The following is a 12,053-nucleotide window of genomic DNA, read 5'->3' as shown; positions in this document are numbered from 1 at the left end:
TGCCTGCCAGTCACGGAACTGCCCTCCTCCCTCTCTGCCTGGCGCCAGCACTAACGGCCACTTTGTGTGTTGTGTCCACAGTCCCCTCAGTTGCTCTCGCCAACGCCGACCGAGGTAACCATCACCCTCTCGCCTGCCCCCGCTTGCCGTGGCGCTGCTGCCCGGGTTATAAACATAACCACCCAGCCGCACCCCCGGGAAGGGCCTGGGGCCACGGCCCTTAGGACGTGGGGCACCCTCCTGGCTGCTGGTTATTTTTATGATCACACCGCACCTGCATGCCTCCCCCGTGTGTCTGCCAGCCCTGCGGATGTGGCTGCCTGGGACGCGGGTCTCCCCTGAGCAGATCGTGGTCTGGGTCGTGGCTTCCTTTAGGGGAAAATTCAGGAGCCTGGCTGAGCCTGGGAGCGCTTCCTGCCTCCTGCCCCTCCACGTGGGATGTATGGGAAGCGCCCAGTCCTCGTGGAGAAACACTGGACGTGTCTCTCTACAAAAGAGCTTTTACTGTTATGGGTCTAGTTTGTTTTCTGTTTCTCAAAATTAATCAGTGACATAGAGAGCTGCCAATCAGACTGCAGTCTGTGCGGCCGCACAGGTGGCCACAGCAGAAAGGTGTCATTGTAGCCAGGAATAGAAAGTCCGGGCAGTGGCCGTGCCCCGAGCTCTTTCCCTGTGCTTGATGCCATTGTAAACATTTTGTAGGCTGGGCGTGGTGGCTCACACCTGTAATCCCAGCACTTTGGGAGGCTGAGGTGGGCAGATCACCAGAGGTCACGAGTTCGAGACCATCCTGGCCAAAACGCAGTGAAACCCCATCTCCACTAAAAATACAAAAATTACCCAGGCCTGGTGACACGCATCTGTAATCCCAGCTACTCGGAAGCTGAGGCAGGAGAATCGCTTGAACCCAGGAGACAGAGGTTGCAGTGAGCTGAGATCACGCCACTGCACTGCAGCCTGGGTGACACAGCGAGACTCCATCTCAAAAAAAAAAAAAATGTGTATTTATTCATCCCCCACCACGAGCCCCAGAGGCAAGTTCTGTGATTTTCCCCAATTTACCGCAGAGAAACTGAGGTGCAGGGAAGTCACATAACCTTTCCAGGGTCACGCACTACGAGGTGGGGGAGGATTTCAGCCCAGCGGGTGGCTCAGAGCCTGTGCTCACCCACTGGGCTCTCCAGCCTCCTGCTCCAGACAGCCTGCCCCATGGGAGCTGTGGTGGCCCTGGTACCTGGGTGCTGTATCCCTCCCTAGAGCAGTGATTCCTATGTACCAATGACTTTTGATGTCCCAGGCCTGGGGCCGGGCATCTTTTCATCTCCTCATTTACCTGCACAGGGAACCCCTGAGGGAGGGATGTCAGCTCCCCTTCCAGATGAGGTGCAGGGTCTACCTGACACAGAGCACACTCCTGGGAAGAGCCTGGTCTCCCTGCAGAGGCCCCTGTGTCAGGCTGTACCCCAGAGTGGGGCACAAAAGCATGCACGCTTGCTCAATGGGAGGCTGCACAGCCATGCACGGCCTGCAGGCTTCTGGTCCAGAGGCGGTCACTGTGGTCACAGGACCTCAGCCACCCTTACTGGGACTTGCCTGCTTCCTGCCTTCCCTGCACACAGCCAGGATTCCCAATCCAGCCCTTCGGAGTGGTCCGAGGCTGAGGCCCTCCCCAGCTCCTGACAGCTTTGGAGAACCGGAATCTTCCACAGAGCCCCTTGCCTGGCTTCTTCGCTTGGCTCCTTAACCTGTCCCCACAGACACAGCACTGGGGGATGGTAGAGGAAAAGGGCAAGTGTGGGCCTTGGTGGTGCTGTTCTGCTGGAAGAACATGGCCCACCTGCAGAGCCACCAGCAGCTGGGCATCAAAGTCTTGGATCCAGGGATGTGACGGCCAAACACCCAAGGGGCCACTTGCACCAAGCTGCCGAACCCACATGTAGCTGGCAAGCCCCGAGTCCAGGCTGAACAAGGAGCCAGGACACCTGTAAGGTAGACAGGGCTGTGCAGAGGACGCCCGGCGTAGAGAGGCAGGGCACTAGCCGGCCCGAGAGAGTGCGCCCCTGGCTGGGGTTAGACAGTCGCCAAAGGGCACGGGGTGAAGCGCAGGTAGGAACCTAGCATGAGGGCTGGCCTGAGCGCGTGGAGGTGGCGCACCAGGCAGGTGTTAGGGATAGCACGCCTTGGGGTGGGAGACACTCTCTGACAGGCAGGGGAGCCATGGGCCCAGGCCGGGAATTCCTTTGCTCATCACAGTGCTGGCCTTGAGGGCAAAACAGCAGGCTCCACCCCGCAGCAGGACACTGGGCTGGGCCATGTAATGACCCGGGACAGCATGCCAAGCTGTGGTGGGCCAGGCAGCCTGCTCTCCCCCGTGCCATGGTGCCACGCCAGCCCATGCCACCTGCCTCCCACTCTGCCTGCTGTAAACAGCTGCTCCTGCTTGGATGAAGTCTGCCATGTCGGTGCTTGTGGGTCTGACTCAACTGGGCTTCCCGGCCTGGGGTGGAGTAACTTTCTACCTCCAAATGTGCCTCCAGGGCCGTCAGAGCCCCCAGTTCACACGTGAGAAGCCCCCATCGGGACTGGGGGAGTCTCCGTGGTTCTCTCACTGTGTTCTAAGAGCTGGGCGCTGGCGAGGGTCAGGCAGGAGGAGACCTGGAGGATGAAGCTGGAGCCCCCACCGGCAGGAGGGGAAGATGGGGGATCCCCGCCAGTGGGTCCCTGTACCACACCCTGTGGCGAGGATCCAGCAGGCACAGCGGGGAGTGTGTCTGCACCACACCAGCCCCACTCGGCTCTTCAGACCTGCCCTGACAGGTGCAGGAGATTCCCACATGGGGCCATGTTGAGTCATCCACTTGGGTCAGGAGGGCAAACACCAAATGGTGTGGGGGGATGGGTGGACAAGGGGTGGGCAGTGCTCCCAGCTTGAATGTTCACAAGCTGCATCTTCCCTCCCAGGGGGATCAGGATGACCGGTCCTACAAGCAGTGCAGGACCTCCAGCCCAAGCTCCACCGGGTCGGTCAGCCTCGGGCGCTACACTCCGACCTCACGGTCACCACAGCACTACAGCCGTCCAGGTACTTGGCCCCCTGGTTCCTCTGAGCCCCCAAGGATGCTGTCGTTTTCCTTGTTTGTTTTTGTTTTTGTTTTTGTTTTTCTGTTATAAGTGGCCTTTTTTTTATGCAACTGGAAACATGAGGGAAATGGGTGGGATTGCCAGCAGGTGGGTGGCTGAGAACCTGTTCATTCAGTGGCATACAGAAAAGGGCCTCCTCATGCCTTGGGGCGAGGTGAGCTGCAGAGGCTGCCCTGCTGGTTAGCAGAGCCCTCCATGGAGCACACATCCTGGGTAGCACAAGCTGAGCGCTTAGATTCCAGCTAATGAGGCAAGAGATGTCAGGAAGATAAGACAGCATATGTGTTAGGAGAGCAGACGTCGGCCGGCTGCAAGCTCGTGTGGGTCTCGGAAGACTTGAGCTGGGAAAGCAAAGTCAGTGGTGGATAGATAAAGCGTATTAACGTTTCAGCTGTGGCTAGGTTGATCACCCAGTGGCAGCTGTCCTCATGGGAGAATGGGTGAGAGGCCCCCGCCAGTCAGGAGAGAGTCCTGAGGCAGGTCATTTCCACACGTGTCACCTCGTCCCCTGCCTGGCGCCCAGCTGTGTATCAATCCCTGTAGCTGTGAAACTCCTCGACCCCCTGAGCGTGTCAAAGCCACAGCAGGGACGCTGCACACGGACACTGCCTTTTGAGGGATTTTTCCAAGCTGCTTCCTTCCTGGCCAGCTGCTGCATGGCTCCATTTATACATCCATGGACTATGGCTCTTATTTTTGCAGCCTTTGTGGAAAAATCAAAACTCATTCATTTGCAAAGTTATTTCCATTCACTCCTTGCAATGTGCCTGGTACATTCTGCTCAATAAATGTTGAGAAAGTGGGTAAAGGGGTGAGTGCCTGAGTGAATGAGAGAGTGAATGAGCGAATGAGTGAGTGAGTGCATGAATGAGTGAGTGAAGGAGTGAGTGATCAAGTGAATGAATGAATGAGTGAATGAGTCAGTGAGGGAATGAGTGATTGAATGACTGAGCAAGTAAGGGAATGAGTGAGTGAGTGAATGAGTGATTGAGTGAGTGAGCAAGTGAATGAGTGAATTGGTGAGTGAATGAATTAATGAATGAGTCAGTGAGTAAATGAGTGATTGAGTGAGCAAGTCAGGGAATGAGTGAGTGAGTGAATGAGTGATTGAGTGAGTGAGCAAGTGAATGAGTGAATTGGTGAGTGAATGAATTAATGAATGAGTCAGAGAGTAAATGAGTGATTGAATGAATGAGTGAGCAAATAGGGGAATGAGAGAGTGAATGAGTGATTGAGTGAGTGAGCAAGTAAGTGAGTGAGTGAATGAATGAGTGAATAAATGAGTGAGTGAGCGAGCAGGTGAGCAGGTGAGCTAAGGGCAGTCAACTTTATTGAGCTCCTCGTCCTAAGGGCCCTTTGCTGGCTCAACCCCCACAGCACAAGGACAGCCTGGGCTTGTTGACTGCGCTTGGCCCAGGTTAACCCGAGAGCCAAGCTTGCATCTTGCCGGGCAAGTCCGGTGACGATGTCTGGTGGCAGACCACTCCCTGAACTGCTCTCCAGCTGAGTCCTTGATCCCCAGGAGACCCCCAATGCTAAGCGACAGGCCTGGGCCTCTGCCTGGTCCTCTGAGGTCCGGTTCCCTCGCTTCTGGAGGAGAGTGGCCTAAAGCATGTTTGGTGACCCCCTTCAGGTGCAAAAAGGTGTGCATTCCTCGAAAGAGGAAGCAACAGTGTTCGTAGCAGAGTGGGGATGAGGAATATGTGTGGCTTTGCACCAGCCAGCCCAGGTTGACTCTCACTTGCTCTCTGTTACCCCGTAGCTGGTACTGTGAGTGTGGGTACCAGTAGCTGCCTCTCCCTGTCCCAACACCCAAGCCCTACATCCGTGTTCAGACATCATTACATCCCCTACTTCCGAGGTAAGGCACGCAGTGCTGTGGGCTGTGGGTGCTCACAGGTGTCCACGCCCAGCGTCTGTGTGCTCGCTGTCCGTGTCTGCCGCATGGCTTCACCGGAGCCCCTGTTTCATGCCCTGTTCCTCTCACTCTGTGTGTCTTGTGCGTCTGGCTCCGTGTGTCTGTGTGCAAATGTTCCTGGAAAGAAAACTTAGGTACCTTGTTACATAAAGGAACAGAAGGGAGAGAGGGCTTGGAAAGCTACAGGAAAAGGGGACCAGGGTTCCTGCATACCCGCCCACAGGCTTTGTCCTCAGAACCCTTACCCAAGTCACCACCTCTGATTTCATGCGTCAGCCGGGGGGCACAGGTGCTCTCAGGGTCTGTGTTCAGGAGCAGAAGCTATGCTGTACGGAGGGCCCTGACTCTTCCATAGCCCCAGAGCTCCTGGGCCCAGGGCAGGGTTCACACCCAGTGTGGCTCCAACTCTCAGCTCTTCCCGGAGTGGATGAACCATCCACATCCCTGCACGGGCACCCATATGCAGGTCTCACAGGGAAACGGCCGTGCTCATGTTTTCCTGTATGCTGTGGACTGAAAAATGCATCCCCCACATTCATAGAGCCCTAATCCCTGATGTGACTATATCTGTAGGGGGGCCTTTAAAGAGGTGATCAGTTAGATGAGGTCCTCAGGGTGGGCCCAGATCTCATAGAACTGACATCTTTATAAGAAGAGAAGAGACGCCAGAGCTCGCTCCCTCTCCACACACACTCAGGTAAAAGGCCACTGCAGACACACACACTCAGATGAAAGGCCACTGCAGACACACACACTCAGATAAAAGGCCACTGCAGACACACACACTCAGATGAAAGGCCACTGCAGACACACACACTCAGATAAAAGGCCACTGCAGACACACACACTCAGATAAAAGGCCACTGCAGACACACACACTCAGGTAAAAGGCCACTGCAGACACACACACTCAGATGAAAGGCCACTGCAGACACAGCGATGTCTGCAAGCCAGGAAAAACAGTCTCAGGGAAGCCACGCCCTGCCAGACCTGGCTCAGAGATGTGCAGCCTCCAGCGCTGTGAGGGGAAATATGCCTGTTGTTTAAGCCACGCAGGCTGTGGTATTTTGTTACACAGCCCCAGCTGACTGGTACACCACAGAAAGACACTCAGAACATTAGAGGAGGCAGCAATGATGTTCTTGCCAATTCCCCAAGCGATGCAGTAATTCCCCATCCTGAGCAGCTGCTGAGTGGGAATGCCTCTGGAAAAGCCTCCCAGGCCACAGGGAGTGAGAAGGTGGGGCAGGCAGCTGGACTCTCCATCATTGGATGGTCACCAAACGGGGTTCATTCGGACCTGCACACCTCTCCATGTACCTCATCATCATTGCTTTGGGCGGGCCCCGTGGCCTACTGAGAAGAGAGTTCCTGGCCGTTGATGGACATGGCCGTCCTCATTTTTCTGGGGACCTGTCCCTACAGCTTTGGGATGATCTGACTCCTTTGAAAAGAAGCAAAGTCCTCAGCTGGGTGCAATGGCTCATACCTGTAATCCCACTGCTTTGGGAGGCCCAAGCAGGAGAATCACTTGAGGCCAAGAGTTAAAGACCAGCCTGGGAAACCTAGTGAGACCCCTTGTCTGAAAAAAAAAAAAAAAAAAAAAAAAAAAAGGCCGGGCATGGTGGTGCATGCCTGTAATCCCAACTCCTCAGAAGGCTGAGGCGGGAGGATTGCTTCAGCCCGGGAGTTTGAAGCTGCAGTGAGCTACGATTGTGCCACTGCACTCCAGCCTGGGCAACAGAGCAAGACCCTGTCTCAGATAACAACAAACCAACGGGCAAAGCCAGAAAGGGCCCCTCCCCAGAGCAGGAGCATGGCCAGCAGGGGCTTTGCTGTGTGTGGTCCACGGCAGTCGTGTGGCAGGGGGCGCTCCCGAAACCCAGAGTGAATCAACCATTTGGGTGAGTCATGGCGGGGCGCCCAAGGAGATGCCGCTTCTCCTGTTGCTCCGTGCCAGGAGGTGCTGGACACCCAGCTCTCCTCCCACCTTCAGCCCTCCTTCTGGTGTGGCTGTCCCAACTGTGAGTCCCTGAGAGGGGTGTGGCCAGAGCCGAGGGCAGGCTCACACCACTCCCCAGGCAGCCCCTGTGAGCAGCCTCTGGGGCCTAGAGCCAGAGCTGGCCCTGGCGACCCTCCCCTCCTCTGCCCCGTCCTGAGTGTCTACCGTCTAATTCTTACCACTTCGGGGTGAGGAAGGCCCAGGACAGGCCCCCTGGGGGGCAGCCCCCTCCTCAGCTCCCGAGACAGCCAAGGAGAAAAGCCAAGGACTGGCAACCCCTCCCCTTCCTTCCACGCCTTGTAGCAGAAGAGAGTTTGGAGGCTGCCCACCTACCCGCCCCGCCGCCACAATGTGGCTCCGAAGCCATCTATGCCACAGCCCCTCCAAGAGCGTCTCCCGGGGCCAGGAGGCACCGTCCCTTTGAGACCTCCCCTGGGTGGGGCCAGGCTTTTGCTTCTTTGATGCCCATCTCTGCCCTGGTTCCCCCGGCCACATTGCCTGCCAGTGCCCTTTGTTCAGAAATCACACGAGGCCAGGCGTGGTGGCTCACACCTGTAATCCCAGCACTTTGGGAGGCCAAGGTGGGCGGATCACCTGAGGTCAGGAGTTCGAGACCAGCCTGGCCAACATGGTGAAACCACGTCTCTACTAAAAATAAAAAAATTAGCCAGGCATGGTGGCGCACCTGTAGTCACAGCTATTAGGGAGTCTGGGGCGGGAGGATTGCTTGAACCCAGGAGGCAGAGGTTGCAGTGAGCTGAGACTGAGCCACTGCACTCCATCCAGCCTGGGCAACAGAGCGAGGCTACATCTCAAAAAAACAGAAAAAAGAAATTACACTAAGCCGTCTGACCTCCTCTCTAGTGTCTGGTGTGGGGAAGCCTGGCACCCATGCTTTGCCCCTACTAGACTCCCCTGGCTGTCTGTGACCTTGGGAACACCCAGCCTCTTTCCAGAATGTACTCTCGAGGGAACTGAGGCTCAGAAAAAAGCCACTGGCCAAGATCCCAAAGCTCCTTCTGGCAGAGCCCAAGGTCAGGCTTCTACCCGGGGTCCGTTCACAAATTGTGTTCACCCTCAGTTCCTGGGTCGACCTCGGAGGCCACACAAAGGTGCCTGTCCTCCTCTGCAGCCATGGGCTTCAGTGTGTCCCAGCCTAGGACCTCCTGGTGGCAGCCCCCAGGGGTCAGATGAACACCAGGCAGCGTCACCTGCCCTCTGGGCAAGCCCTTCCTGTTTGCTCCACCGGCTCCTCTAGCATCTCCGGCCCCTCTCAGTGGACATTTCCCTCTGGAAGGCACTGTACGGGGGCGGCTCCCCAAGGCAAGGCCTGGCCCCATCCCCCAAGAAATGCTGGCAGGGCCTCACCCCCGGCGCACCTTCCCACCAAGACCCAGCTTCCAGAGAGGTGCTGGCCACAGCCATGGGCACTTTTGTGTGAATTTCAGTCCCTGGTGTGTCCCCTGTGGAGGAGCCGACAGCGGGTGCAGGCAGGTGCAGGCTGGGAGGGGAGTTGGCACTGCGGAGGCCGCTGGCCAGGCAGCCTCCATGTGCTGAGCGATGGGCCCACTCTGAACCCCTGGCCTGAGAAGGAAGGAGGGAGGGGCCCTGGGATGGAGCGTCAGGTCCAGGCCCACACCCTCCACTGCTCAGACCCTGGCAGTGCCTCTTCATCTTGCTGAGCGGCCACTCCCTCAGCTGCAAAAGGGCCTCATCCCTGAAGCATCGTCCTCAGGGTGATTGTGGTCGAGGACCCAGGATGTGGCTGTGCGTTGTAGCATGGGCATCATCCTACCTGGCCTGCCGTGGCCGCCGGCTGGCCTCTCTGCGGTGTGACCTGGAGGAGGCTCCACAGGAGCCAGCTGAGCCAGCACCAGGGACACAGTGAGCCACTGGGAGCACCACGATGAAGGATGTGGCATTGGATTGTAAACTAGAGTATAACAGCAAGAGCCATCAGTCCACAAGGAGCTACATAAATGTTGAGTAAACAAATAAATGGAGAGAAAGCGAGATCTCCCACACAAAGGAATTCCAAATAACACGAGCAGATGCCTCATCCTCCAGGAGGGGGTCGTAACTCCCACTCCTGACATGTGGACAGGCGTGGGCTGCACAGAGTGGCTCCTTCCCAAGAGTGCCATGTGGGAGGGAGAGAAGGAGCAAGTCCACCGTGGAGTGGGCCACCACGGCTGACGCGCATGACCCGGTCAGCAAGGCCACCACGGCCAGTGGTCTGCTCGGCTGACAGCAGGTGCCCTTGATAGGACGTAGTGAGGACGCTTCACCTCGTGGGCTTCCTTCCCAACCCCGTAAGCCCAGTGTCTCCATGAGAAAACATCAGGCAAAAACCCTCAGCAGCCCTCCTCAAAACTGCCAGAGTCCTTAGACGCAAGGAACGTCTGCAAAAGGTCGCAGCAGAGAGGAGCCTTGGGAGACGTGCCGACCAAACGTCATGTTTCCTGGGTGGGATCCTGGAGTGGAAGAACATCAGGTGACACCCGGGGAAACCTCAGTCCCATGTGGCGTGCAGGTGGCACCAATCTGTGGGCATGCCCTAGTGATGGGAGACGGGACGGCAGGGATGCAGGCCGGGAGGGTGCGGGAGCCCCCTGGACTACCTGAAACTGTTCCTAATGAAATACTTACTGAAATTTTTAAAAGATGGAAGAGGAGAGGAGGAGGAGGAGGAAGAGGAAAAAGTGGAGGAGGAAGAGGAGGCGGAGAAAGGAAAATGTGAAGGAGAAAGAGGAGGAGGAGGAGGAGAAAGGAAAAAGAGGAAGAGGAGGCGGAGGAAGAGGAAAAAGTGGAGGAGGAAGAGGAGGAGAAGGAAGACTTTTCGAAAGGGCTGAGGCTGCTCCTCTCCTAACAGGCACCACCCCAGGTGAAAGGATGCGGAAGCATCCCCGTCTGTAGCATATCGGAAGCCCCTGGGATGGGAGCCTAGCAGCGCAGTGCTCCAGGTGGAAGCTGGCAATGCATTTTGTTCCAACGAAGCCTCCCAGGGAGCAGGCAGGCATGAGTGCAGACAAGAGGCCCTCGCAGACCAAGTCCTCCCGGAAGGCTGAGCAGAGGAGGCAGGGCCTGAACCTGGACCCAGGAAGGGTCCGGACAGGTGGGAAGCCCTGGAGAGGACAATCGTCGAAGGGTGGGGTGCTAGGAGGGAGGGACCAAGGTGGCAGGATTCGGGCTGGTGTTAGAGGGCCCCGGGGGGCTGGAGTGAGGTGGCCACCGTCGCTGTGTCCCCAGCTTCCCTGGGGCCTCAGGCCCCTCCAAGTATCTGATGAAAGCTGATGAGTCTCCGGACCCTCCGCAAATAGACGTGTACATGTGTCCACAGACTCTGGTTTGAAACTTAGGGGATGCTGTGGCTGGGAACCGGGGAGGGACGGGCACACTGTGATGTGTTAGATCCTCGGCCCACTGAGAGGGGGCTGAAGCAGATCGGGGACCATGATTCCAGATAGGAAGAAACGAGCCCTTCCGGGCCTCCCAAGTCCACCGGCTGTGCCAAGAGCACACACAACTTAGAGATGGTGCCTGAAGCGAACCATCTTCCTGTGTTCAGAGTTCGTGTGGGTACAGTTTTTAAAACCCACCCTGTTCTGCTGCCGCTGGGGATGGGTCTAGCACAGCCGTAGTTGGTAGGAGGAATCCGCGGTGTCCCTTCCTGGCACGTGAGTCCAGTCTCCCTGCTGTGAGGCCCCTGCTGCCACCAGGAGAGGCAAGAGTCCACCGTGGAGCATCCTGACGAGCATGACCTGACCAGCGAGGATGCCACAGCCAGCAGGGGTACCTGTAGAGCCAACTGAGGCTCTAGAAGGTTCCATGCTGTTCTGGAGGGAGGTTGCTAAGGGAAGGGCAGTTATCTGATGCTCTATCAGCATTGACAGACAAAATCAGCACCCATGCCCAGGCACGAGAAAATGCTCAAAGTTAGGGCCTGCAGTCCTTTCTATGGCATCAGCCTGGCTGGGGCCACCCTGCTCTTAGGTGACTTCCCGCTGCATGCAGCCCACCACCAGGCAAGAGCCCCCTCCGGCCAGCATCTGTCGAGCCCTCCCCACTAGTCCACTGTGGGGTCCCTGGCCAGTCCACCTCCAGGCCCAGCATATCACTCACCCACTGTAGAAGTTCTGTTTCTGTTTCATTTCAATGTCACCGCGGGGTCCTGCTGCTCTGAAAGGCTGTGCAGCTTGAGGGAACGTTCTCAGGTCAAGAGCGCCTTTCCCCTTGCAGCCTGCTGCCTAGTGCTGAGGGGCTTCCTGGGGCTGGCAGGCGGGGGGAACGGGGCCTTGGGAGTGTCTTCTGCCGCGAGCGTACACCTTCTCATCACAAGCGTTCAATACCCTGCATCTGTCTGTCACCTCATTCCCCAAACAGGTGTGGGGGGAGGGATGTCACCTGGGTCACCTCAGCCCTCTGGATGCGTGACTTGATAATCCAACCTTGTTCACAAAACAGAATTATAGTTTCAGGTGAGCTCAGCAATTGAAGCAGGGTCAGAGAATGCTTTCCATTTAATCTGCCAAAAAACAGTTGTATTTAAGAATGTGGCCAGGGCGCAGTGGCTCACACCTGTAATCCCAGCACCTTGGGAGGTAGAGGTGGGCGGATTGTTTGAGCCCAGGAGTTCAAGACCAGGCAAGGCAACATGGCAAAACCCCATCTTTACAAAATTAAAAAAATTAGCCAGGCGTGGTGGTGCACACCTGTGGTCCCAGCAACTTGGGAGGCCGAGGTGGGAGGATGGCTTGAGCCCAGGAGGTGGAGCCTGCACCCTGCAGAGCTGTGATTGTGCCACTGCATTCCAGCCTGGGTGACAGAGTGAGACCCTGGCCACCCCCCCCCCCAAAAAAAGAATGTGGTAATGGATGGATACTATTCTTTTCTTCTGCAGCTGGCAAAATTTTACTCAATGGCTTCTAAGGATAATTTTGATCATTTTAGTGCTTTAATCCTATTCTGAGTGGCTAATTTGTAGATTCTCAA

At 56.8% G+C, this 12,053-nt stretch overlaps 1 protein-coding gene across 20 annotated transcripts in view; it reads left to right on the top strand.

Moving 5' to 3' along the window:
* The window catches only part of ABLIM2 (actin binding LIM protein family member 2), a 189,118-nt gene that overhangs the window by 123,465 nt on the left and 53,600 nt on the right, over positions 1–12,053 (top strand). For 8 of the 20 annotated variants that reach the window (XM_030800864.1, XM_030800860.1, XM_030800863.1 and 5 more), the window contains 2 exons: positions 82–114; positions 2,962–3,082. In XM_030800864.1, coding sequence (XP_030656724.1) covers positions 82–114; positions 2,962–3,082 — 154 coding nt within the window. Of the gene's footprint in view, positions 1–81; positions 115–2,961; positions 3,083–4,903; positions 5,003–12,053 lie in introns of all 20 variants that reach the window. The other 12 variants (XM_030800866.1, XM_030800862.1, XM_030800865.1 and 9 more) reach the window with 3 other exon arrangements.

Source organism: Nomascus leucogenys, chromosome 20, assembly GCF_006542625.1.
Source record: "Nomascus leucogenys isolate Asia chromosome 20, Asia_NLE_v1, whole genome shotgun sequence".
In the NCBI taxonomy this organism is placed as follows: Eukaryota; Metazoa; Chordata; class Mammalia; order Primates; family Hylobatidae; genus Nomascus; species Nomascus leucogenys.
Note: the sequence above shows the minus strand (reverse complement) of the source record. Positions and strands in the feature narration are given on the sequence as shown.